Source organism: Anolis sagrei, chromosome 4 (genome assembly GCF_037176765.1).
Source record: "Anolis sagrei isolate rAnoSag1 chromosome 4, rAnoSag1.mat, whole genome shotgun sequence".
Taxonomy (NCBI): Eukaryota; Metazoa; Chordata; class Lepidosauria; order Squamata; family Dactyloidae; genus Anolis; species Anolis sagrei.
The window spans coordinates 37,609,634-37,636,859 of NC_090024.1; the positions used below are offsets into that span (position 1 = coordinate 37,609,634).

Consider the following 27,226-nt stretch of genomic DNA (forward strand, 5'->3'; position numbering starts at 1 on the left):
TATGCTATTTAGAGGAACTGATCTCAACAAGCTCTCGAATGTGTATTGAGCGGGAGATTTACTTGGATAAAGTTGTATGAAAAAGATTCTATCTGAGGCCCACTCTCTGAAATATGCAACAACATACATATGAAATCCTAATTATTTCTATTTACTGGAAGAGAGATGCAGAATGTGTGACCCTCCAGATATTGCTAGACTATAACTAACTGCCTTCATTCTTCACAACTGGATTGTTTCTGTTCTGTTGAAATAAATTGTTCACACATGAAGTTACAGTTTGTTTGTTTTTTCTCTGTGCTGAACAGCAATAAAAGACCAGAAAAACGAACTTAAATATATATATTTTTTATTAGAGAAGGTATCTAAAATACAATATTAATTTCTTATTTAAATTATGACATTATTTTAATGGTACAATATTCTGTATTATATCTATGGTATCAACAATTTTTACACACAACAGTACTTAATTTAGGTCAGCTGACATTTTGTAATTTGAAAAAACCCCCACTAACATTAAGACATGGTTCAGATTTATGGCTAAAATGTAAAACAAGTAGAATATTTACACTTCAAACTTTTTAAAAGCTAAGACATTTGATCTTTAATACTAATGTTGCATTTAATGCCTATTTTTATAAAAGGTATTACCTTAAATCAGAAAAAAATGTCCACATTAGATTGCATTCCTGTGCTTCCATGAAAGATTCAAGTTATTGAGTTTACACAGCATCGTATGTTTCTATGAGGTTACTTTTTTGTTTTTTAAAAAATGGCTTCTTTATCAGTTTCCTATCATTCCATCCCTTGACAGGCTGTCAAAGAATGATATCCTATTACAGCATCAGCACCAAAATCACAGCAATTCTTATCAAGCATCACTCTGTGCCTCTGCTCCCCTTCCTTTTTCCCCTGGCAAGCACACTGCACACCCACCCACACTGCAATAAAATGGCCTTCTTCCTGATTTATGGCCTTTTTGCATTTCATTACTTAGAAATTCGGAATAGGACAGGAAGAAGAGAGAACACTAGGAAAAGCAAATAGCTGTCTCCAGTGCATGTATGGCATTAGTCTGATTTGTGCTTAGCTTAGAAAAAACAAACCCAAACCCTCCAGAACACAGCAATGTTTAATGGACAGCGCTTATTGGAAGGAGGCCCTAACATCTCTGCCCTTCAGAGGCTGGCATGGGCGCCAGTTGTCAACCATGGCACAGTGTGACTCATTCTCATCATTGAAGCAAAGGCAACGGAGTTTTTCCATCTGGAAGAGAAAAATATATATAATAGAATAGTCAGTAAGACATAATTAACTAAAACATAATTAATCATTACTACAAATACCCTCAAAACAATTTAAAATACAGTTACATTAAAAATGGTTGGTGCCAATGTTCCTTTAAGATGGCAAATGAACCATACATTAGTCTTCTTTAGCCTTGCTGGTGTTTTGGACACAAGCCCCAGCCAGCATGGACAATGGTCATGAATGATGGGAGATGCAGGCCAAAGTACCAGTTTAGGAAGAGTTGTGATATGCACAGGGCACAGTATAGGGTGTGCCACTGGAAACTCACAAATTCTTATCCTTTCTTTATCTCAAAGCTTAATCCTTCATGGTAAACTCATGTTATTATTGTACTCTATTGTGTATCTTGTTACATTTTTGATGTGTTTTGTACTCAGGTATTGAATGTCTGACTTCTTATGTGTAAACCACTCTGAATTCCCTCAGGGAGAGAGGGCAGTATAGATGATGATGATGATGATTATTATTATTATTATTATTAGCCACAGAGTCCTTTCTGTGTGTGTATAGCATTAAGATGACCAAAACCATGCTCGTGTCAGGTTTTCAAATGCCTATCTTCTTTCTGCTGTTTACCAATAGTGTACATTCAGTCTACTTCCCATTATAAAAAAACAGAGACCAATTAATAGCAAAACACCCAATGAGTAAATCCCATGCTTTTTTGGTCCCATGCTCTCCCCCTAGTATCTCCAGTTAAAACGTGTAAGATGCTAGGAATTAAAAAACACAACAGAACTGATTTTGGGCCCTGAAGAAATGTACTAATCGGAGGAGACAATAATAGGTTCTGGGTATTGATCTGATAAAAGCAGCTCTGTATGTTCATGAGTTAGAGAAAATATACATTATGAATGAACTGTACTGCCTCTGTTCTTTACACATAGCCCAAAACATAACCTTAAAAGGACAGCTTTGTACCTCAGCGTTGCACTTTAGACTGTGTAATTTAAACTCTGACATGCACATAAAGTAACTGCAATGTTTTTTTTCTTAAATATCTATGAACATGCTTCTCTGTAGGAAGCCTTGTAGACTGTGTAAATAATGTATATAATTTGTTCAGTTTTCATTCTAAATTCCAAAATATGTGGTTTTTATTCTTAACATTCATCTGTATGTGAAGCTCTCTCGTGTGTTAATGCACGTGTAATTCAATGTGATCTTTATGAGATAGAAATATCCACCATTTTATTTAAACAACTGAGGGTGTTGTGTCAGTAAATGGATACAAACAAATGGCCACTGTTTATGCAAGTGCAAGAATGTATCTCTATGTATTCTTATTTACTTCTAAACATTCAAGAGCCTTGATTATCCAAGAAAGCCACACATTTTCCACTAGATGTTACTAATCCTATTGTATATACATATGTCGACAAATGCATGCAGCTATGCCAAACTGCCGAGGATGCATCCTTACTTTTTTTTTTGTCATGTCAGGAGTGACTTGAGAAACTGCAAGTCGCTTCTGGTGTGAGAGAATTGGCCATCTGCAAGGATGTTGTCCAGGGGATGCCTGGATGTTTTGATGTTTTACCATCCTTGTGGGAGGCTTCTCTCATGTCCCCGCATGAGGAGCTGGAGCTGACAGAGGGAGCTCACCCACGGTCTCCCCAGATTCGAACCTGCAACCTGTCAGTCTTCAGTCCTGCCGGCACAGGAGTTTAACCCACTGCGCTACCAGGGACTCCTAAAATCCTTACTTATGCTGACTGAATTTCCTAGAAGCCTACTATCCTGTAAAGTCAGTGAAGTGGAAACTCACATTGTTGTGGCCATGGTTTGCTTGTTTGTTAGTCTTCCTATATCTAGGATGAGATATCCCCTTGGGCTGTTTACCCACATGGAAGCCACGGAATATACTTTCCAGATAGTAATCATTGAGCTGGCATGTACTTTCAAATAAGCACCATGAGAGCCTCAATATTAGCACAGAACTGGTGTTCTGAGCCACTGCTACAAAAAACCTAGATGGGTTAAAAGGTAAAAGGTAGTCCCCTGACATTAAGTCCAGTCATGTCTGACTCTGGGGTGTGGTGCTCATCTCCATTTCTAAGCTGAAGAGCCAGCATTGTCCGTAGACACCTCCAAGGTCATGTGGCTGGCATGACTGCATGGCGCGCCGTTACCTTCCCGCCGGAGCGGTACCTATTGATCTACTCACATTTGCATGTTTGCGAACTGCTAGGTTGGCAGAAGCTAGGGCTGATAGCGGAAGCTCACGCCGCTCCCCAGAATCGAACCTGCGACCTTTCAATCAACAAGCTCAGCAGCTCAGTGCTTTAACCCACTGCGCCACCGGGGAGAAGTGGTGACTCATGAATTGAATTGGAGTTGGAAGCACCGGCAACTTAGTCCACAAGGTATCCAGGATTAAAAGTGTCTTTCAGATATTTCACCATATGATTAAAAAAACTTGAGCCATGAAGCATTAACAACTAGAAGCAAGCTGTATCTTTTAAGAATAGAAACACTCAAATTAAACCTTGACAGATCCTGCTCCACTGCCAGTAATTTAATTCTCAACTTATGTAGGTTCAGTAGGGATTGCTTTTTGCAAATATTAGCCTCTGCTGTCTCTGGCTCCCTCTGGTCAAGCTAACTGTAGTGATAGGTTTCAGGTTGGGATGTATTTAATTAGCAAAAGGCCACAAGAGGAAAGAGTAAAACATCCTCTTTCAAAACATTACCTCCCTGATCTTCAAAGCATCCCTATGTATGAGACAGATAATGAAGACAATAAAACCAGGAGATTCACCAGATTTATACTACTGCTAACACATTCCAAGTTGGAATGTGAGCCTTTATGTTGTCTTACGGCAGTGGTTCTCAACCTGTGGGTCCCAGATGTTTTGGCCTTCAACTCCCCGAAATCCTAACAGCTGATAAACTCACTGGGATTTCTGGAAGTTGTAGGCCAAATCACCTGGGGACCTACAGGTTGAGAACCACTGTCTTACAGTAATATGCAATTACAGTCTCAGCTGTTTTATCACTACTTAAACCAACTAACAAAAAGATAATAATGTTTTCTCAGTGTGTGGAACTTACCTGTTCCTTGCTGACAGTTACAGGCTCCTTCATAACAATCCAGGTGACGCATTCAAGCAAAGGAGGAGTGGTCAGTGAACCCAGATAGGTCCAGTAATCCCGAGAGGAAGGAAGCAGACCAGTGGGATCATAGTTTGTGAAGGCAGCCCGTTTGCCCTAGAACAAATAAAACATCAGATAAAACAATATAGTCTCATGCAAATGTAAACATTATGCACACATACACGTCATTGGTGATAATTTAGTTCTAAGAGGAGGTTCCATATTTCTTGATAAATATAAGATATGCATACATTTTGAAAAAATGATTCACAGCTAGTAGTGAAGGGGGTAGAAATATGTGGGCCAGTTACATTTAGGAAATGGGGATATGTTGTGAGGGCAGATCTATCCATGAAAATTAGTGAAGAGGCAGAACCATGCAAACAAACTAAACTAAAGGGGTGTGTTTATTCTCTCTCACAACTTGTTTGTGTGCACTAAATGAAGCAGGTGATTCCATTAAGAAATAATTGAAAACAGAGCTACATGTTTCTGTTGTCTGAATATAGTTTCATCACCAACAAAAGAGCGAGGAATCATTGATTAGTGAAAATGTATGGGTTGGCATCCTTTTGGGAAACTAACGGCCCTACCAGACAGGTCCTATATCCCAGGATCTGATCCCAGGATTATATGAGTCCGCATTGCCAGATAATCTGGGATAAACAGAAAACCTGGGATCACATCCTGGGATATAGGGCATGGCTAGAAGGACTCTAAATTGAGTAATAATCAGCTAATGTCAGTAGTATTCACTTTATGCATGGAGAGAGGTGAGAAATGAAAGGTGCTTGGCTCTGTATGCCATAGAGCAGGAGACTGTCCAAGCAATCCATTCTCAAGTTTTCTTGGATCCATGGACCATCCACCCCAAGTTTGTCTTGTGAGAAATAGCTGCAGTGATCTGGAAAATAGGCAGAAAAGAGGAGGGAGCTTTCTCTTTCAGGTGCCCCATGGCATTTTATGTTTTGCCAGTATTGTTGCCTTTTCTTCCACCATCATGATTATATCACCAGGAAATAAAGTAAACAAAATCCCAACCAAGCAGTAAGAAGCTAAAAACAAATCCCTTGTAATCCCTTTCCAATGCTTTCCTTTGAAAGAAGACTTGAGATCAACAGCAAAACATTTATTCGCAGCTAGAAAACTAGAAACATTACCTTGTGTTTGATGGAGTCCAGTGCATCGACAACTTTCTGTATTCCAGGACAGGCACTCCCAACCTGTAATATAAAGGAATGAAGAGGAAGTTGTATGTCTGCATCTAAGATTTCACTTGATGGTTAGTTACATTTAGTGCTTGAAGAAGCATTTTAAACCCATGCCACTGATAGATTGTGTAGAAATTTATCTTCCTCTAGCAAGGAAAAAAATAATAATCATCTACTATTGTTTTAAAAACAAAGTATTTTACTATCAACCACCAAAGTCCTAAACACATTTACATGAAAGGAAATCTCATTGATTTCACTGAAAACAGCTCCAAGTAACAATAAAAAAATCCAGTGATTCATATTTAGACACAAAATTTATACACAATGAAGTACACCATAAATATGTATTAGCACAGCTGGAAAGGGTGAGGATGTGTATTAATTGCCCACTATCCTTTTAAACTGTTGAAAGCTTTTCCAGGAACATTTTTTTCTGTATTTTAAAAAGCAGAAAATCGAGCACTATGTAGCCTACAATTGATACAAGGTCATAGAAAGTGTGTTATTTTGAAATCAGCTGCACATACCTAACTACAAGCCACTGTGTCAGAAGTTAGTCTGTGTGCATAAGATTGGGCCCGCTATCATTTACAATTTTGACATTTTATTGGCCAAAAGGTTTTTGATGTTATTGATTTTCTTATAGTTCTGGGGTTGGCTCACTTGCACAAGTCATCTGGACTTATTTACTCAGTAAACGTCTTAGCAGAATATACCTTATCTTGAGACATGCTATGTTTGAGCTGGGTTGACTGATCTGTGATGTGTGCTAATAAACAACAGTCCTATATCATAGCAAAAGGTAAGTCTACGTGGCTATTTGACCCTTTGTTCTCTACAAACAGTTAACAAAAGACCTATTCCTGAGCTGTTCAGTTCTCAGAAGAAGTCAAAGAGCTAAAAGAAAGTCCATACATCACCACAAAGCCAACTTAATTATGTTAATAGTTCACCTTCTAGAGCAGTGGTTCTCAACCTTCCTAGTGACACGACCTCTTAATACATTTCTTCATGTTGTGACCCCAACCATAAAATTATTTTCATTCCTACTTCCTAACTGTAATTTTGCTACTGTTGTGAACTGTAATGTAAATATCTAACATGCAGGATGGATTTTCATTCACTGGACCAAATTTGGCACAAATAACCGATACGCTCCAATCTGAATACTGGTGGGGTTGGGGGGATTGATTTTAAGATTTGGGAGTTGTAGTTGCTGAAATTTATAATTCACCTACAATCAAAGAGCATTCTGAACTCCACCAATGATGGAATTATATCAAACTTGGCACACAGAACTCCCATGACCAACAGAAAATACTGGAAGGGTTTGGTGGGCATTAACTTTGAGTTGTGGAGTTGTAGTTCACTTGCATCCAGAGAACACTGTGGATTCAAACAATGATGGATCTGGACCAAACTTGGCACGAATACTCAGTATGTCCAAATGTGAACACTGGTGGAGTTTGGGGAAAATAGACCATGACATTTGGGAGTTGTAGTTGCTGGGATTTATAGTTCACCTACAATCATTCTGAACTCCACCAACAATAGAATTGGGCCAAACTTCCCACACAGAACCCCCATGACCAACAGAAAATACTGTGTTTTCTGATGGTCTTTTGTGACACCCATGACACCCTCTCATGACCCTTCCAGGGGTCCCAATCTCCAGGTTGAGAAACTCTGATCTAGAGAACAAACAAATGTATTTATTTCATGCATTTTTACCCCGCCATTCTCCCCCCGAAGGGTGACTCAAATCAGCTTGGTCAAAATGTTCTGCAAGGATGGTAAAAGGGAATAGAAAAGTATTTACCTTCAGAAACACACCCACAACTGCCAGTCCGTCTGGATGTTTCACAGCTTCTCCAAAGCTACCATATTTTGTGTTCCAGTGAACCAGGTGAAGCTGGAAGCAAGAAAAAAAAAGCAGAGGGAAAGGGCCCTGTTAAAAGATCTTGATAACTCATATATTAAACATTAACACAATTCCCTTTACAGCTGAGGTATTAAAAGATAGAAATGCCAAGAACTTGTTTGAGTACTGATTTGCTTTCCCATGAAGCATGGAATGCAAATGTAGATATTAGATCGTTGTTCTCTCACTAGCTTTTCATGTCCATTCAAACTGCCTAAATGCAAACATGTTGCCATATCCTGCAAAACATATTGACAAAAACTGCTATGTTCTTTAGCAACCGCTTTGCCTCAATAATTCTCAGGTTTGTCCTAATGAGTATATTTTAGTTAACAAACTAAACATGTAGCTAGACATTACTTCATTAACAGAAAATTTGGTATCAGGGGTAGAGTTTTGGAAAGATGTGTGTGAAAAATTATCTCCTGCCCATTATGCCATTTCTAATGCCCTGCTTTCTGTGATTGGCAAAGTTGTCAGCAGGAGCCTTCTCAACAGAAGATAAATGCCTGACCTTATTGCATATCAATACACATCTTCAGGAGAAAACCTTTAGAAAATGGAATTGCAGGGATATCTTACCTCTGCATCATATTTCACCCCATCAACAGTGTGTTCAGAGCCTTGGCCTTCACAGGATCCCCAATGAATGTGGAACTGAATCAGCTTGTAGGTTCCCTCAACTGGTCCACCTTTCAGCACTAAAAGAACAAAAAATGTAAATATAGTCAAACATGATGTTAAAATCTCAAGGCTTTTAGCTAAAATCGCCATTGGTGGTGTTACATATATCAATATTTATTATTCGAAATGTGTTTTAAAATTGATTTTGATACACAGTTCCACTAATGCCACTGACAGGATAAGCAAGGAAGGATAAATTGCATGAGAAAAAGATTATTTCAGTGGTAGATTTATGAAGTAAATAAGAGGAATGCAAAGAGGAAAGTATTCATAGAATCCTAGAGTTGGAAGAGACCTTGAGGGCCATCCAGTCCAATCCCATTCTGCCTAGAAGCAGGAAAATCACATTCAAAGCACCCATGAAAGATGGCTATCCAGCCTTTGTTTAAAAGCCTGCAAAGAAGGAGCCCCCATCACACTCTGGGGCAGAGAGTTCCACTGCTGAACAGCTCTCACAATTAGGAAGTTCTTCTTAATGTTCAGGTGTAATCTCCTTTCCCGTAGTCTGAAGCCATTGTTTCGTGTTCTAGTCTCCAGGGAAGCAGAAAACAAGCCCACTCCCTCCTCCTTATGACTTCCCTTCACATATTTATACATGGCTATCATGTCTCCTCTCAGCCTTCTCTTCTTCGGGTTAAACATGCCCAGCTCTTTAAGCCACACCTCATAGGGCTTGTTCTCCAGATCTTATTGTATTTGTTGTATGCAAATGCTAAGTCATATATGTATGCTAACTTTATTGTATCTTTTCCCCTTTAGCAACCCACTTAGAACCTCATGAAGCTTTGTCTTAGCCAAGACAGGATACATGGATAGACTAGTCAAATATATATATAAGTCCTAATTAGCAGCCTAGTTGTACATAGCTTTGAAATTCAATGCTGACTCCCGAAAACGTTAGTTTTTCTAAAGGAGGAAATATCTTTTTTAAAGCATACTTTCATTTCCCCCCATTCCTGATTATTAGAATGCTTGTTTTGTACTGATCTTAACATCCTTTATCGCATTTATATTTGATCCAACTGAAGCTAATGGGAAATTTCACATTACGTTTCTTTGGCTGGACACACACTCTTGCCATTATAATTGAAGTGTCTCAACCAATCAATGGAAAGGTTTGCCAAAAAAAAAAAAAGCAGTGTCCTTTCAAACCCATCTGCTGTTTGGTTTATTTCAGGAACCCTGTGTTTCTTTAAAAGAAACCTCAGATATGCACACCACACACATATATATTCTGTCGTCCTAAAATACCATATGAAGTAATTTGATTAGGAAGTCTGCTTTCAAAGAAAGCAATTAGATTATGATGCATGAATAGAAAGTCAGCATGCATAATTGCTCAACTTTTTGCATGTGGCTACTTTATATTAACAGCTATGTATATATTTAGTCTTACATCTATGAAATGCCAAAAAAAGTGTGATTTATATAAATTAGGCATTAGAACCACTCTAACTGGAGACCATCAATAAAATGTTAATTTGCTGCCAGTCAAGTCTAAAGAACTCCAAATAAAAATGCACCTTCCTTCCTTCCTTTTGTTGAGAGCATTTTAGGATTCAGACCAGATTGTCAGAATAGTCTATTGAACAGAGGCTCTGAAGTCATGCTTGAGTTTTTATTTCAGTAAATTGTAAAACACAGACCATTTAAAATATTTTAAAGCAAAATTCATAGACATATACATTCATGTGACCTCCAAAGACTGGTCCATATTACTTAATTTCTTATTATTTGATTAATCACTACTGAATATGTAGCTTGCCTCCACTAAACAACTATTTTTCTTGAAGTAATCTGAATGCTGATATATGGTGGTTTATTTGTGATGCAGGTGAAAATGGAGGAAAGAGTGGTCACGGAGGTCTGAGAGCAAACAGCAGTTAGTCCTCCACGTTTCTATCTCCTACGTGAAACATCTTGCCCCATCTATACGTTCAAAACAAGGAGTATATGAAGATATCATTGTAAGAGTTAGAAAAGATGAGCAGTAAAGCAAGGTAGAAAAAGGTGATGTCAGAAAAGAAATGTACAACTTTTCTACACTCTTTTTTTGTGTGGCAGTCCCTTGCTCACTTTGAGAATTTACTTGCTTGAGGAAGGGGGTACCCTCAGAAAGGCAGAGGGATTGGGAAACATAGTTTCTAGATGTTTCAGAATTCCAGTTCTCATCAACCCTAGCCAAACTGGCCAGTGAGCTAAGGAGACCAGTAGTTCAGCAACACCTTGATAGGCATATGTTCAGGGCTGAAACTTGATAGGCATATGTTCGGGGGGGGGGGGGGATAAGGGGTTCAAACTCTAACCCCCCCCCCAAAAAAAATTCAGGTTAAAAAAACCTGGTTTACTCATGAATTTTAACTGGTTAACGAAATCCCCATGCTAAGTCTATGAGAAGCAAAAATTAAATGAGTCCCTTCAGAACTGCAAGGACTATCTCAAGCAAATTTTGACAATGTATTCACACTATCATCACTTGCACTCATAACTGGCAAGCAAAGCCTAGGGCACAGGGAGGGGATATTTGAAGGCCCTCATGAAGGAGACCAGACTTGGTAGGGGTGGTTGACAGGGGCAGAGCTGCAGGCTATTTAAGGCTGCTCTGCCTCCCTGCTGTGCTCTTTGCTTCAGCGTGAAGTAAGAAGCAGGTTCGTAATGGGGCATTAGGCCTTTCCCTCCTTGCTGCTTCTCTCCCCTTTTCCAGATAGTAGTATTCCCATTGCTATGGCTATATATAGGGCATTTTCAACACTTAAACATTTGAAAACATGCATAAGAAGCATAATGGAGCAAGGAAAACTGACTGGACTTGCACCCTTGAGTGTCCACTGAAGCTTATCAATGGAGCCTGATTTCTGTCAAAGTGTATTGACACAGTTTTCAAGTGTTTCCAACAGACATTGTGGTATTCTTTTGTTACTATAAATTACCAATTAACAGTTATTTTCAGTTATTTTAATACTTTAAACTTTGTAACTAAAATAGAAAACACATTTAATTAAGTCCATATAAAAATATAGAATGACCCATACTATTTAAATTATTTTGTGTTATGGAACTACTTTAAGTTTCAACCCCCCCTCCCCCCCCCCCCCCCAAAAAAAATCTTTTTCTGGCTATGGCCCTGTGTATGTTCCCTATTCTCTGAACAAATCTTACCAAGAAAAAAAATGATAGATTCAGCTTAGCATTTCCATAGGTCAGAGATTACTAGAAGGCACACACCAACAACAATTTATTTTTTTAAAAATAAAGCCATTCCACCATAAACAAATATTATAAATATTAACTGTCAGGTTTTGCTGGGTTCCTGCTTTCTGATACATTTATACTGAGCTAGATGAATCATTGTCCAATTCAGTCCCCATATACAATGTATTTCACATATGCATTTATATATGCATATATGTATATGTGTGTGTTAAAATTACTGCGATAGGATAAAAATAATTTGCCCCCAAACATCCCATGCCCTAACGTACTGTACTACTGCTGACAAGAGACAAACTAATAAGGATTTGAAAGGATTAGGCTGTGTTGTCCCTGCCTAACCCACCCGCTATTGTTGAGTTCAAACCGGGTGAGTTCTAATCGCTATCCAACAGCCTAAATACGAGGCAGAATGTCCAATTTCAGGAGCTTTTTTTGCACGGTGGGATATATTATCTACTATAGCCATGCTTTCTATATTTGGATTCCAACTCTAGGTTCCGGTCAACTGCATACGGAGAACCTTACATTATGAATGGTTACCTAGATGACCTAGACCAGGACAGGTCAGGCTGTCATAAGCTTCACCCGAAAAACACTTTGGCAGTTGCTTCTGATAAACAGAAGCCATTTGCTCTGAGAGAAGTCAGTTGGGGAGGAGTCAGAGTGATAGTGCAAGAAGGCTTAATGTACGGAGATAAACTTTGGGGGGGAAAGGCAGAGAAATAACCTCCACCCAAGCTTTCTGAAGTTTCCTTATTTACATATAACCCATGTCTGCAGTCTGTGATTACCTCAAATGAACCTGTCAGCACGTCCTGAAGAAAAACCCATTGCTATTTAAAGAAACCTGATTATTCCTGGGTATCCCAGGTCCTCATAGGACATAGGTGACTTGAGGTTATTTTATATACATACTATATGGCCATCACTTGTTCCTCAAACTAGATTCTGCTACAAAACATGATGAAATAATTAGGGGCAGAGAATGAAAGAAGACAATGGGCTAAATTCAATATGAGTCTTCCTAGTGTAGACCCACTGAAATAAATGAGACTTCATACATATGTCCTATTTGTTTCTATTAATCTTCTGGAACTGGGGCTAATATTGGATTCAGACCAAAATTAGATACATTTTTCTGATGTGTCCACAACAAAGACACATGTACCACATAGCCTGTGGATTTTTTGCATGTGAAACAATCCTAATAATAATGCACAGATCTACTTATTTATCCTTCTAAAGAACAGTGGTTAAGGAGGGAAAAACAAAATGATATGATACATTGAGGGAATAAAATTCATTGTCTGGATATAACTGATTTGGTATTCCTCATATCTCCCACTCCTAATTGATGTCCTATTGATTTCAGTGGGATTTATCTCCATCAAAAGTACACCCAGATTTGCATTCTTTTGGCCCTTCCACACAGCCCTATATTCCAGAATATCAAGGCAGAAAATCTCACATTACTTGAGTGTGGACTCAAATAACCCAGTTCAAAGCAGATATTGTGGGATTTTCTGCCTTGATATTCTGGGATATAGGGCTATGTGGAATATGTGGAAGGGCCCTTACTTGTAAATATTGAAGTACTCACTGTTTTGTTTATGCAACAGGCATTTGTATATGAATATAATAAGGAACTTGGGGCCATGTTACTTTTCTCGGCTTCAATATAATAACTCATTCTGAACAAAATGGAAACGAACATATTGAATGAGAAATCAGAGACAAATCTTGTATTTTGAGGGTAGGGGCCTTTCTTCCCCACGGCACTCATAAAATATATCTATGTGTTCATAGAAGGCTTATGTAAGAAGCCATATTTTTATGGCATAAAATCCCTTTAAAAAAGGAAGAAAAAGTATACTTATATAACAGCAACCTTCCTGAACTGACATGTCATGGCTTTATCAAAAAGTTTACTCAGGGTGAGGCTTAACTGCCACCAAAATGTTAATGTGCGCTTTTAGAAGGTGATTAGAGAGTAGTTTTATAATATTTATCAGTCAAAAACTAGTTTTGCCTTATCAAAGTTTCCAGCTGCCTCCTTTAAGGCTAGAGAAGGTGCTTCTCAACCAATGGTTAATTTCTTCTGCAGTAATGTATACTCTATTTAATATATGTTAATAAAATTACAGGACAAAACATTATTAGTAGAATAATTAGCAGAGGGAAAGGCTTCAAGAAATATTCAGGAATATGTTTCAGGCATATTCATTTATGAAGAGTAATTTCAATAGTGCAGTAACTGTTCAGTAAATTAATTCATGAAAGTATTCGTTAAGCCAGTAGGCTTAAATACTCCCTACAGCCTTACTCAGGCTCCTTCCACACAGCTGAATAAAATTCCACATTATCTTCATTGAACTGGGATATATGGCAATGTGGACTCATATATTCCAGTTCAAAGCAGATATTGTGAGTTATTCTACCTTGATATTCTGGATTATATGGCTGTCTGGAAGGGCCCTCTGGCTTTTCAGATCAAACAAGCATCTCCAGACAGAAGGAGCCAACTGGAGGGCCAGAAGGGAGCAATTGAATCCCCTGTGAAGGACCAGCTGGTTCAGGCTGGCATTCCCACCAGCTGGCAGAGGGGAGGGGGCTAGGGAAGCTTCTAACAGATAACCCCCTCCTCTCTGCATTCACCTTCCTGCAGCGCAAAATATATGTTTTCATTTTTGTATGGTCTGTTCTCCATATACTCTTGAAGTTAATATCATGCATATTGCTTTCGTAACAATAAATTGAGCTTAACACCATTGCATGGCATCCAAGCATAGTTGTGGCAATGCATAACCAACTTGTTTGCACAGCATTTGAAAGTTACTTCTTAGACTGCTACCCCTAGAATGCCTCAAACTAGCAGGGCCTTTGGGAGTTATAGCCCAAAAATAATTTCCTCAAGCTGTGGGTGGGAAATGCAACATGATCGCGCTGAACACTTAAGTGATTACTGTTTCTCCTTTGTGAAAAACAAAACTACTAATTGGGTATAGTACACACGGTTTCTGATGTCTATGTTGGCTACTAATATAAATAATTTTCCATCTAAAGTCAGCAGACATCTTAACATCTGAACTAATGCAACATTTTGGGAAGTTTGGGAAAAACTGACCTTTACTCTAGGTATTTCAAAAATTGGAATAGCCAGTAACTGCAATTTAATATACATATTTTCATATCCATCTTGTAGCAAGTACTGGTAGCATTTTTTATATATTGCATTGGTTTTTAATTAAGCAACAAAATATTCACCTCACCATTTTTCTGTTAAGATGGTGAATGATAGTACTGTCTTCAAACTAATGTAATACATATTATAGGCACATCTATTTCAAATTGTTTGCAGAGTAATTAATATTTTAGTGCTCATTGTCATTGAAAGGCTACTTATGAAGCAGTAGAATCCTAGCTTTCGATTTTTTTCTGTACTTTTAAAGTCCTCACCATGCAAAATTATAAAAGACCAACTGAAAAGGAGGTTGGTTTTTTGGATTTACTTTAAACTCTTAACCAGTACTTTATAAAATGCTGTCAAGTATGAGTTTTTATCATGTTTAGAGCAGACCCACAGAAATTAATGAAGTTACAATTCAGTTTACTCTAGGGCCCCTTGCACGCAGCTGAAAATCCCACATTACCTGATTTGAACTGGATTATATGGCAGTATGGACTTGGATAATCTAGTTCAAAGCAGATATTGTGGGTTTTTCTGCCTTGATATTCTGGGGTTTATGGCTGTGTGGAAGGGCCTTAAACATAAGTAAGCCTGGATCTAAATCAATATATCTGTGATCATAAAACAAATTCACAAGTGATTGATTTTTTTTTTTAGAAACAGAGTCAGTATAAAAATAATTTACACATCTTGTTAACCAGTCAGGCTGCAAACAAAATTATCCCTTTAAATCATTAATTTTCCAACATCCACTTCCCTTTTCTATAATTGCACTTGTTGTATTGTCATCTTCCCATGATATGTTTTTGTAAAAAATGATCATAGATATTTTCTTACGAAATCAAATGTTAAAACAGGTAGCAAAACATATTTATTTAGGTCTAAGATGGGAACTAATCCATAGATGGAACACCAAATGCATGCTCTAATAAAGAGATCTAACCATATTCTACAAACCACATACTCTGGAACAGTTTTTAATCAGTCTAGTTATGTCAATAGGACTTACTCAGGGAGTAAATGCTTACAATCACAGCCTAGCATTATTTTAAAGGAGAGGTCAGTCTCAGTGGCATTTGCTACCATGAAAGATTGGTATAAATTTGTAGCCCAAAGGAATCTTATATGAAATTACTCTGAAGAACGTGTGGATTAGATATCTACCAACAAGCAATCCCTTTCAACTACTTAACAGGCGATTGTAAACTATGGTGTATGCACCTCTGCTGGAATTCCTCCAAAAGGGAAGAGGTGGTACAGGTCCATGTCTTCTAGACAACAGCATTGTGGATTTTGAAGATCCAGGAATAGAGGGCAAAAGGGAGAAATGTGCCAAGAGGAAGGTGTGTCAAGCAAACCCCTGTCTTCCATCTGATAATGTCCTCATTGTGAAAGACCATGTGGATCTAGAATAGGTCTCTAGAGTCACTTGGGGACCCACCGCCAAGACTACACTTGGAAGACATACTTGGCCATGAGTTATAGCCTAAATAATAATAACAACAACAACTTTATTTTTATACCCTGCCACCATCTCCCCAAAGGGACTCGGGGTGGCTTAAATGGGGACAAGCCCAGAATCACAAATAAAACAATAGCAATTAAAATCAATCAAATAAAAACATAGCCTATGATGACCATGTTGCATGGAGGATTCAAAGTCCAAAAGAAGTTTTGTTTTTTGTTTGTTTGTTTTGTTTTGAGCATAGGAAATAGCAACCCTGTTAATGCAGCAGTAACAATATAAACTGGTGCCACAGCTGCTGCTGCACTCACAGGACTCTGAGTTAGAAAGCAAACTATGCATGCCTTCCAGTCTTCTAGCTCTCCAGAATTGTCCTAATCAAATGGCTGCTGCTTCTGCACAGATATTTTCTTTTGCTGCAAGTATGCAGGACAGCCCTGCTTATTTCATTGAAGTCTATTTCAGGAGAAGAAAGGTGACTTCTTCTATATCAGGAGGTAATTCTGCAGACATTTGGCACTAAGCATGTTTACTACTGACATCCATACAGAACAGGACCTCAAAATATCTGTGAGCCAGTTATGCAACCTGGTTAAATGAATGTTTGTGAATTAAAACTGATCCCATTGGAGTTTTAACATCTTAGTTCTTTAGTACAATTAGGTTATAGATTGGACTGTAGATCTCAGTGTTAATGGGAATCATGCACACTATTATGTTATTAAGATCGACTGATATATTTAGATGATTTGTAGTAGATCAGGAAGGATTTCCTATCTCCCATTTATTTAATAACAGCAATTTGAATGTCTAACTTAAACAGCTAAAATCGCTGATCTGTAGTAAGTGAACCACAGGTCAGTAATTGGGTATGCAGGTCATTCTGCTTTATGGCTTATAAGGTTCAATAGGTAAAAACAACTAACCTCTCAGCCACTATCCTCCCACCATTGGATTTAGTTAATAAGATCTGGGGTCACAATGTAATTGAAAATTAGATCCCTCACCCTTGATGTTTGCCGTTCTCTGCTATGAACCATTTGCAATCTATTGCAAGAAACTGTTTACACTTTCAGTATGTTTAACTATTTTGGCAATGATTCAGGGACCTAAGAGACTGCGGTAATGGCAGGGGGGAGGGAAGTGAGAAATCCTTACAAATGATTACAAGGAAAGCTTGTAGAACACGTTTTACAAATGCAGAACACACATCAAAATAATGCCAGAGGTCAACCCAAGGGAAGGATTGTACCCCTTCACCGCTGTTCATGAAATCCCCTATACAAATTAATATGCTATGCTGGTTTTGTACAATTTGTCGATTTAGGACATTTTAAAGCTGTATTCAAGATCATTAAATGTTAAGTGGCTGTTTTAAATGCTGAATGACACGTCCTTTCCATCAAAGTCCTGATTTACAAAACTGCATAGCCAGGTACATGCAAAAGGACTGCAGTTGATAATGCTTTAATTTCAAAATATCACTCCAATGTATTTCATTTTCCTGGCTTTCTCTTACTGCAGCAAAACAGAGTTCAGTCTTTTCTAAAGCAGTCTTATAATTCCTTTTTCAGTTATGAATTCTGTATAACTGACAGCTCAAAACATTATCTGCCATCAATTAATACATTATATAAAAGGCCAAACTATTCCCTAACATAATAAGGAAATCATAAGATTGTTCAGTCGCTTCTGACTCTTTGTGACCTCATGAACAGGCCCATGCCAGAGCTCCCTGTCGGCCGTCACCACCCCCAGCTCCTTAAAGGTCAAGCCAGTCACTTCAAGCATGCCATCCATCCATCTTGCCCTCTTCCTTTTTCCTTCCATTTTCCCCAGCATAATTGTCTTCTCTAATTTCTCTAACTTCTATTTTCCCCAGCATAATTGTCTTCTCTAACTTCTATTTTCCCCAGCATAATTGACTTCTCTAATCATAAGATAGCTACATAATTTCTTTTATGTCAAAGAGATCCATGTAACTGGGCTAAATCCAGTTGATTGTTTCAACTAGAGTAGACCAAATGAACTAATGAGGACTTGGAATATAAACACAAATTCTGTTGATCCAATGGGCCTACTCTAATAAGGAGTAATAATTAGATTTACTTTACTGCCTTTTTGTTTGGCACTTGGTATGTCAATAAAGAAAATGCCTGGAAAAATTAATTTGCACATCTGAAGGGCTCAGTTACAAAAAAATCACATAAACTTGACATACCCACTATACTGATATATAATAACAGGAATCCTTCTGATTATATCATAAACACTGGTTTGGTAACTTGCTCATTTTAGGAGTGGGTAGAAACTGTAAACAGTGAGCATCTGCAGCCACAAAACAGACTAGTATGCATTTACATTAATATAGATGTGACCAGAATTCAACTCACTTGGAAGGTTGGGAAACATATACATTAGAAACCTTTAAGTAGGTAGTCTGGCAAATCTAATTACAATAGTACCATTTAGACAGAAGCTAGATAAACAGGACAGCCAATTAATTTCATAACTGTTTATTACGCTATAAGGCTTTTCCATTAGTCTTGTCTTATTTTCTCTGACTGGAAACATCAATCAGATGTTTTGGGCACAGGTCTTTTCCAGCCTAATTTTGCTCCCTGATGTTTTTTTAACTGGATATGGCTGGGATTGAACCTGGGACAAAACCAGAGGATTTTCTATGGAGCTGTAGATACAATTTATATAATATATATTATGATACGTGCATGCAGGTAAGTCTTGTGTGGTTTTCAAGAGCCTGTGCAAAACCGGAACCATCTGCTGTTGAGGTAGCATTCTCATAGCCTTCTCACCACTACGCTACTGCTTGCAGTCTCTGAGCATTTCCACTCTGCTTCTCTCATTCTCCACTTCCTCCTCCCACACTCCACAAACTGTAACTGCCTGAGAGACTGGCTCACTGTTGCAGACATGTAAAATTATTATTGTCTATGCAGTGTTTCTCTACCTCAGCCGCTAGCACAAATAACAGTTCCAAAACTCACCATACATTCCCCTGGATCTGGATTTTCAGAAGTGCTAAATTAAGGAATAAGACAAACTACAAATCAAAAACTCCTAAATAAGGAGAAACAGAACTACAACTGTGATATAGTCACACTCACTCTGTGAATCACGAGCTATGACTAGTACTAATGTAGAATCTGACTGTCCTTGGAAGAAAAGGTTTTAAGCCATGATGTTAAAAAATTATCTTTCTCCCCTTCCCCACAATGCTAAACACTTATAGCAGTTCTGAATACTGAAGTTGTATAGAACGCATCATTTCTTGTTTACTGAGACCTTAACCTTACATTCCCACTGCTACCTTATCTTCCCTTTCTCTCTTTGTGCAAAAATATATGAAACAAATGATTCAATGTTCTGAATAATGCTTCACTGTGCAACCAAGGCAAAGGATGCCAATATGTAAAACCGGCATGGTCATTGAAATAGAGTGAAAAACTCACAAGAGTTTTGTCTGGCTCAGGACACAATAAATGTAAAGACTGATTGCATATGATAGGACTTAAATATCCTAAAGGCACCAGATCCCCATCCGATCTTGGAAATTATAGAAGAGCAGCCCTGGTACATTTTTGGATGGGAGACCACCAACAAATACCAGGTGCTGTTAGCTATATTTCAGAGGAAAGAACTGGCAAAATTATCCTAAGAAAATCCTATGAAATTCATGGGGTTACCGTTAAGTCGAAAAGATAAGACAGACATATATATTCCGTGCAGCAGCTCAAAGCCTCCCAAAATAAAAAAAAAATGAATCCCCATTATTAATGCTTTTCATCTACTTTTCTGTTTCATGTTCACAATGCAGAGCTTCACTAAAACATAAGAAGATGGTGCTTGGTTGTCACTTTTTGTGGCTACAATTTGTGAGTACTGCAGGCAGTTGGATATTATAGAACGCTCACTTACAAACCCCAAAACCCATTTCAGCTAGAAAATATATTCTTATCTCTGTTTACTAGGAGCCCACAGTGGAGCAACGGGTTAAACCTTTGTGCCAGTAGAACTGCTGACCGAAAGATTGGTGGTTCGAATCTGGGTAGTGGGATGAGCTCCCATCTGTCAGCTCCAGCTTCTCATGCCGGGACATGAAAGAAGCCTCCCACAGGATGGTAAAACATCCTGGCATCCCATGAGCAATGTCCTTGCAGACGGCCAATTCTCTCACACCAGAAGCGACTTGCAGTTTCTCAAGTTGCTCCTGACACTAAAAAAGAACCCTCTGTTTACAACAGTACTATTTTTTCTAGCAAGCACTGGCACATTGAAGTGCATATTTTGGGTCCAATACAAGAACTGCATTTCTACCAAAGTCATTTGATTAAAAATCAAAAGAAGCACCCTTTGGATTTCAGCCTTTGATATAGTTCCTTGCAATATTGTTTGGAAAACTTACAAGTCAAAGCTGCTCTAAGCTCTTTGAATTTGTCCCCTCAATGACACTGCCAACACTGGAAGGAAAAAAAAAATAGGACACTTGCTCAAGCAAGTAAAATCAGACAATGTCTAGAGAAAGCAGCAGCTTCTGTTTTCACAATGGCAGCATTTCCTACATTTAAAAGCTGTTGTACCGTCACTATATCTGGATGAAAACTGCTGCACAGGCAGCCATCTGAGAAATTGCGACAATTTAAAAGCAAGCTTTCAAAGCCTTACTCGCAAGAGTAGCCTTGAACCTCAGTATTGAACGTGTAATCATAGCATTCTCATCAGGAATAGGAATTCACAAAATGAGGGGTTTTTAATTTGCCTTTACTGTGCACAGAGTGCTGCTGAAAAGAATGACTAACTAGCCCTGGGTGAACTGTGTGGGAATGTGGGGAAGAATGCATTGCTGCCTTTATTGAAAAGCTCAAAACGATGGCTAAAGGAAAGATTTCAACCTGATACCTACTCATGGCCACTTCCCTTGGGGAAAATTGAGGTGTGGCATATATGCTTGAATGTCTGGTGTCCCTTGTCATAAAGAACAGCTTCTTATTCTATCTCAAAACAACTCTGCACTTGCAGCATATTTCACACATCAGTACTCTATAAAGAACTCTGCTGGAAAGGTACAGCAGCACTACAAAGCCCTTTATATGATAATTTTATTTGTTTGCTCTGGAAATCCAAAATATAAAATGGAATTGTAAGCTTGAATTTGTTCCTAATACCTTTCTCTATTGAGACGCTGATCCTCAGCTGCACATGCTCTGACAATGTGGCATGCATTTGATAACTTTAAAAGAAATATTATAGGAATGTAAAGATAGAGAACACTTGAAACTCATAAATCCCAAGCCCCACAGCACAATGGCAAGGTGCCCTTTTGCTTGAGCACTGAACACCCTGCACCTTGTAAATTGCTATATGCCACACAGCAAAGAATATATCTGTCCAATCTGAAATCCTATCTGTCAGATCAACTCACTTTTGTCTTATGAAAAAAAGAAGGGGATTTAAAAAAAAACTGAGATTATGGAAGAATGATAGAAATGGACACAAAGAGACAAGAATATCTGTAGAACATTTTCACCCACAATACTATATCCTATGAAGACTTACCTGGAACAAATCCTATTTTTACCTAATACTGGTTACTTACATTTCAGTCAGCAGATATAGGAATGCATTATCAGACTGATGCTTGAGAAATTAACAGATATTCAATATGTTCCAATCCATCTCGAGGAGATAGGGCAGAATATTATTATTATTATTATTATTATTATTATTATTATTATTAACACAACAAGATGAGTCCACAGCAGACAAGATCACTCTGCCGGCTGTTGTATTGGATCACACATCGGACACTTCCCAAGTGTCTAGGACTGTGTGATGTATTGGCAAATAATGCGTGCAGATCCCAGTAAGGTGGGCTTCTGCAGCTGGCAGATGGTAATTTTGTCAGCACTGATTGTGTTTAAGTGCAGGCCAAGGTCTTTAGGAACTGCACCCAGTGTGCCGATCACCACTGGGAGCACTTTTACTGGCTTGTGCCATAGTCTTTGCAGTTATTATTATCATTATCATTATTATCTTTCTCTAATTTGGTGCCTTCCAAAAGTGCCGGACTCCATATCCCAACATCCCCAGATTGGTCATGGTTTCTGGGAATAGTGATATCTGGAGAAAAGTGTTCTGGGGAAGGCTGCTGAAAATGTATCTAAAGAGATAAGGCAAAATATCCAAATTGATGTAGATGGATTTTTATTATATACATTACAATTATTCCCGGCTACAGCAAAGCTGCATCAAGGTAATTAAAATACATTTGCACCTACAATCTTCCACACTCCCCACAAAGCCCCACAAACAAAGCCCCCAAAGTGATCAGATACATACCACATTTGTCACCAGAATCATCAAACTCCACATTGAAGGAGTGTCCATTGTTGACAATGCTTTTGACTGCGGATGGGTCATAACTAAGGTTGAGGGACTTCAGCGATGCGTCATATTTGCATGACTTATGTTGGATGTCGATCGGAGATTGCCGTTCTCCATTGGCAATGGGGCAGTTCTCATGCCAGTGAGCAGGTCCTGCAAAGAGAGACAGGAAAAAAGAGAGAAGAAAGCACAGTTTTAAAGCACCAACTAAACAAACAGCAGGGAAATTACTGATGGATGAAAAAACCTTAGCGGAGGCCCCAATGCTTCAAGTGTACTTGGAAGCATTTGGTATTTTTGCCACATTAATATTGAATGTAAGAATGAAATGATCTTGGCTGGCTGGAATTACAAGCCTGAACTACTAGACAGAGGCAGCTTGGGATCCGTAAGCTTGGATCTCGGCTTGCATGAATCTAGGAATCTAAGGTGAAAGGCTGAAATGAAAACAGTAGCCTGCCTCTGCCTTTTTTTGCTTGTGAGAATAAGAAAGGAATCAAGCTAAAAAATATTGGAAAAGGCTACCAATCTCACAACTTTTCCAGGAGGAATGGACACACCATTTTCATAGAAGGGGAAGTGTACAAACACACACACACACACACACACACACTACATAGGATAATTGAGGGCTCTCATATCTCTGTGGGCATGACAAGTTGCCTAGCAAAGCAATGATGTGGCTGGCATATTCCCACTCCGTTCTCTATCAACATTCCAGATGTAAATTTAGAAATATCCCCCTCCCACATTTTGCAAATATGGGAGAAGGTTTATTCTTACTGCCACAACCTTCACTTGTTGATTTTTTTTTTCATTTGGGACAAATGTGGTAGGTTTTATTTTGGAAACAAAAAAGGAATGAAAGCATGGTTCTGGCACAGGTGAGAGAAAGCTTGCTTCTCAAATCTCCCTGCGATTTCCCTGATATTCTACACATCCCCATCTCCCGCACCGTAGTGATTTGTAGGGGACAGGAAAGGAAATCCCTTTTCTTTAAACATGCAAAGCCCTTTTCTGGGAATGTCTGCTCAGGAGAGTATAAATGCTGCTGGAGATCATAGCCAGCTGTGAAGCAAGAGCGGGGAGAGCCAGGTAAGACTTGTAAATCAGGGAAAGAAGAGTCTACAGATCTTCTTTCCTCCTGTGATGAGAAGGATGGAGGAATGCGTCCCAATGTCCTTCTCCCTGGTATTCTCTTCCTCTCAAGAACTCCCCTGAAACTGGGACTGTCCCAGTTCAGCTCAAGCAGCAGGAGGAAATGAGAGACATCTTGACTTTACATTGAGCAATGCAGGGAGAACTACATCATTACTCTGGCTTGTTGGCTTTTGTGATCTTATGTGTGGGAAGAGCCAGCATTGTGTTAAACTACAGGTGGATCTCCATTGTAGAATGAATGTCATGGCTCAATTCAATGGAATCCCAGTTGTTGTTGTTTTAGGTCTTTACCCTTCTCTGACAAAGAGTGCCGGTGCCTCCCCAAACTACAAATCCCTGGTGTCCATGGTAGTTAAAGTGATGCCAAGCTGCTGCTATTCAACAGTGTGGGTACACCCTATGATTCAGGAGACCAGGGTTTGGTTCCTCATTCAGACAGGGAGACCCACCAGTGACTTTGGGCAATTCTCTGTCTCTCACTGAAGAATGAATGCAGTAGGCTAGCACTTTAACTGCCATGGTTGCATGCTGAAAGTGGTCAGCTACTGGTCAAAGGACATTTAGCATGATGCCAAGTTTTTAAACTTTGTTTCTGGTTTTAAATACATTACAACTGTACCCTCGGTTCGCTTTTGACACGATAAATAAATAACTGCCATGGTTCTATGCTATGGAACAGCAGGAGTTGTAGATCTACAAGGACTTTAATATGCTAAACCATAGAGGGTAGGTGCTTCACCAAACTACAACTCATATTATTCTGTAGCATTGAGCCATGGCATTTGTGCCGGTGTCAAACTGCATTCATTACAGGTTAGATCAGGCATGGGCAAACTTGGGCCTTCCAGGTGTTTGGACTTCAACTCCCACAATTCCTAACAGCCTCAGGCCCCTTCCTTTCCCCTCTCAGCTACTTAAGTGGCTGAGAGGGAGAAGGAAAGGACCTGAGACTGTTAGAAACTATGGGAGTTGAAGTCCAAAACACCTGGAGAGTGAAAGTTTGCTTGTGCCTGAACTAGATGCACCCTACGATTCAGGAGATCAGGGTCTGACTCTCCATTGCTCAGACAGAGAAACCGTGGATGAGTCCCACTCTCTCAGGATGCATCTCCGATGGAGAATGAATGAAGTTTTGACACAGCTCCTGTGGCTATGGAACCAAGGGAGCTGTAGCTTTGCAATGTCTTTAGTGTTTGTGCTGTGCCAACCTACAATTTCAATTATTGCATAGCACTGAACTATAGCAATTAGTGGTGTCAAACTGCATTAATTACAGAGTAGGTGCACCTGAAGACTCAGGGCAAGCAAGGTTGGAATATTCTGATCAGCGTGTTATTTTTTTTATGCTGGTCAGTGCAGATGTGTCCTGAGTGACCTTGGGCAAGTCTCACTCTCTCAGCCTCGGAGAAGCAAGATCTTGGTGAAGTCACCATAAGTCGGAAAGGACTTTGGAAGGCAGGCACCCAAGAAGACCAAGAAATGTGGGAGCAGAAGCCATGGGAAGGCACTTTTGAGGAGGTGTAAAAGCCTGTCAAAAAGGATGCGTGCTTTGGGAATGCAGAAGAGCTTTGGGAGTACCAAAGAGCTTTGGGGATGCTGAAGAGCTTTGGGGGTTATGGAGAGCTTTGAGAGTGCCAAAGAGCTTTGGGGGTGCTGAGGTGTTTTGAGGATGCTGAGGAGCTTGTGGGTGCTGAAAAGCTTTGGGTATGCTGAGGTGCTTTGGGGGTGATGATGAGCTTTGGGGGTGCCAAAGAGCTTTGGGGGTGCTGGAGAACTTTGGGGGTGCCGGAGAGCTTTGGGAAGGCTGAAGAGCTTTGGGGGTGCTGAAGAGCTTTGGGGGTGCTGAGGAGCTTTGGGGATGAAGAAGACCTTTGAGGAGCTTTGAAGATGAAGAGCTTGGGGGATAGAGAGCATTGGAGATGCAGAAGTGCTTTGGGGTGCTGAAGAGCTTTGGGAATGCTAAAGATCTTTGGGGAGGCTGAAGATCTTTGGGGAGGCTGAAGAACTTCGGGGAGGCTAAGGAGCTTTGGGGATGCTGAAGAACTTTGGGGATGCTGAGGAGCTTTCGGGATGCTGAAGAGCTTCGGGGATGCTGAAGAGCTACCTCAGGAGAGGCAGCAGGAGCAAGAGCAGGTGGTGCTTGGGGAAGGACCCCTGAGGCTCTTCCCTTGCGGGATGTCAAGCCCGGGAGAGCTCCCTTCAGGTCAGGAAGGGCGAAGCGGGCGCGAGAGAGGGCGCGCGCCAGGAGGGGACTCCTACTCACCGTTGTCCTTGCCGTATCCCCAGGACATGGTGAAGGAAGCCTTGGCTCAGGTAAGCTGCTGCTGCAGTGGTAGTCTTGGGAGAGGTGCTTGCTCCGGCTGGGCTGCCCGACAGTGGTGTGGGCTCCGGTCCTGCTCAGGGGTTTTTATCCTCTCCGGCCAACTCCATGCCCCGCGTGGACATGGCTGAGGGGAGGGGGAGGGCAGGGGGAAGGGGCAGAGCCAAGGCAGGGGGGCGGGGAAAGAGAGGGAGGGAGAAGGACGGAGGGAGGGAGAGAGGGAGGAACACGCGCAGAGAGGGAGAGGGAGAGGGAGGAGAGGCAAGGCGCACTCCGCCGCCGCCACCGCTGCCGCTTTCGCTTCGCCTTCGTCGCCGGGGCTCCGTCTCCGTCAGAGGAGCCGCAACAGCGGGCAAGGCGGCGCGTCACTCCCTCCTCCACTCCCTCCCTCGTCCCCGGGTGGGTCGGCCATCAGGCCTCAGGGTGGGGAAGGAAGGAAGGAGGGAAGGAGCCAGGGAAGACGTGGCCGCCGCTCGGCTGGGCTCGGCTGCAAAGGGATGCCTGGGCCGCGCGCGCAGAACCCCATCCCTCCCACGCGCCGCGCGAGAAGGCAAGGCAAGGGAAGCCCTCGCGGGAGTGACCTTGGGGCGGAGAGGGAGAGGAAGGAGAGCCTCCCAAAGAGGCAGGAGGAGCAGAGCGGGATTCTTTAAACCTGGAGGAATCAGGCTAGGAGGAGGCAGTAGACGCTGGAGAATAGGATCCGAAGCCCTGCTGGGCCGTGGCAACCTCCTGGGTGACCCGAAGCGAGGTGGCGCGCCCTTGCCCTCAGGAAACCCCTGATAAGGCTCACCCTAACTAGGAAGTGCTCTTAGGCCCAGGAAAGCCCTGATAAGGTCACTTCTCGGGTCACCCGAAGTCAGGAGCTCCTTGACTTCCTGAGAAGGGCCTTTGAGGGCAGGCATGGGCTAACTTTTGGCCCTCCAGGTGTTTTGGACTTCAACTCCCACAATTCCTAACAGCCTACCTGAGAAGGTCCCTTTAGGGCAGGCATGGGCCAACTTTTGGCCCTCCAGGTGTTTTGGACTTCAACTCCCACAATTCCTAACAGCCGGTAGGAATTGTGGGAGTTGAAGTCCAAAACACCTGGAGGGCCAAAAGTTGGCCCATGCCTGCTTTAAGGTCACACCATAAGTATAAAACACTCTTAGCACCAGGAAGCCCCATGATAGGGTCATTTTAGAGTCACCATAAATCAGGAACTTCTGTCCTTCCAGAAAACTCTGTGGTGAGATCATTTTAAGGTCAC

At 40.5% G+C, this 27,226-nt stretch overlaps 1 protein-coding gene across 1 annotated transcript; it reads right to left on the bottom strand.

Moving 5' to 3' along the window:
- Positions 1 to 773: 773 nt before the first annotated feature.
- Positions 774 to 26,102, bottom strand: LOC132774960 (carbonic anhydrase 2-like). The gene is made up of 7 exons (XM_060775557.2): positions 25,924 to 26,102; positions 22,455 to 22,652; positions 8,128 to 8,246; positions 7,444 to 7,536; positions 5,571 to 5,633; positions 4,369 to 4,524; positions 774 to 1,269 (listed from the first exon to the last, which is right to left on the bottom strand). Exons 1-7 carry the CDS (start codon positions 25,949 to 25,951, stop codon positions 1,150 to 1,152), a joined length of 777 nt encoding a protein of 258 aa, XP_060631540.1. The 5' UTR covers positions 25,952 to 26,102; the 3' UTR covers positions 774 to 1,149.
- Between the last annotated feature and the right edge of the window lie 1,124 nt (positions 26,103 to 27,226).

Coding starts and splice junctions, on each gene's coding strand:
- LOC132774960 (XM_060775557.2), bottom strand. CDS start 25,951: ATGTCCTGGGGATACGGCAAGGACAACG. Junction 7,537..8,127: donor GGGTGAAATATGATGCAGAG/GTAAGATATCCC, acceptor TCTTGCTTCCAG/CTTCACCTGGTTCACTGGAA. Junction 5,634..7,443: donor TTGTGGGTGTGTTTCTGAAG/GTAAATACTTTT, acceptor TTTATATTACAG/GTTGGGAGTGCCTGTCCTGG.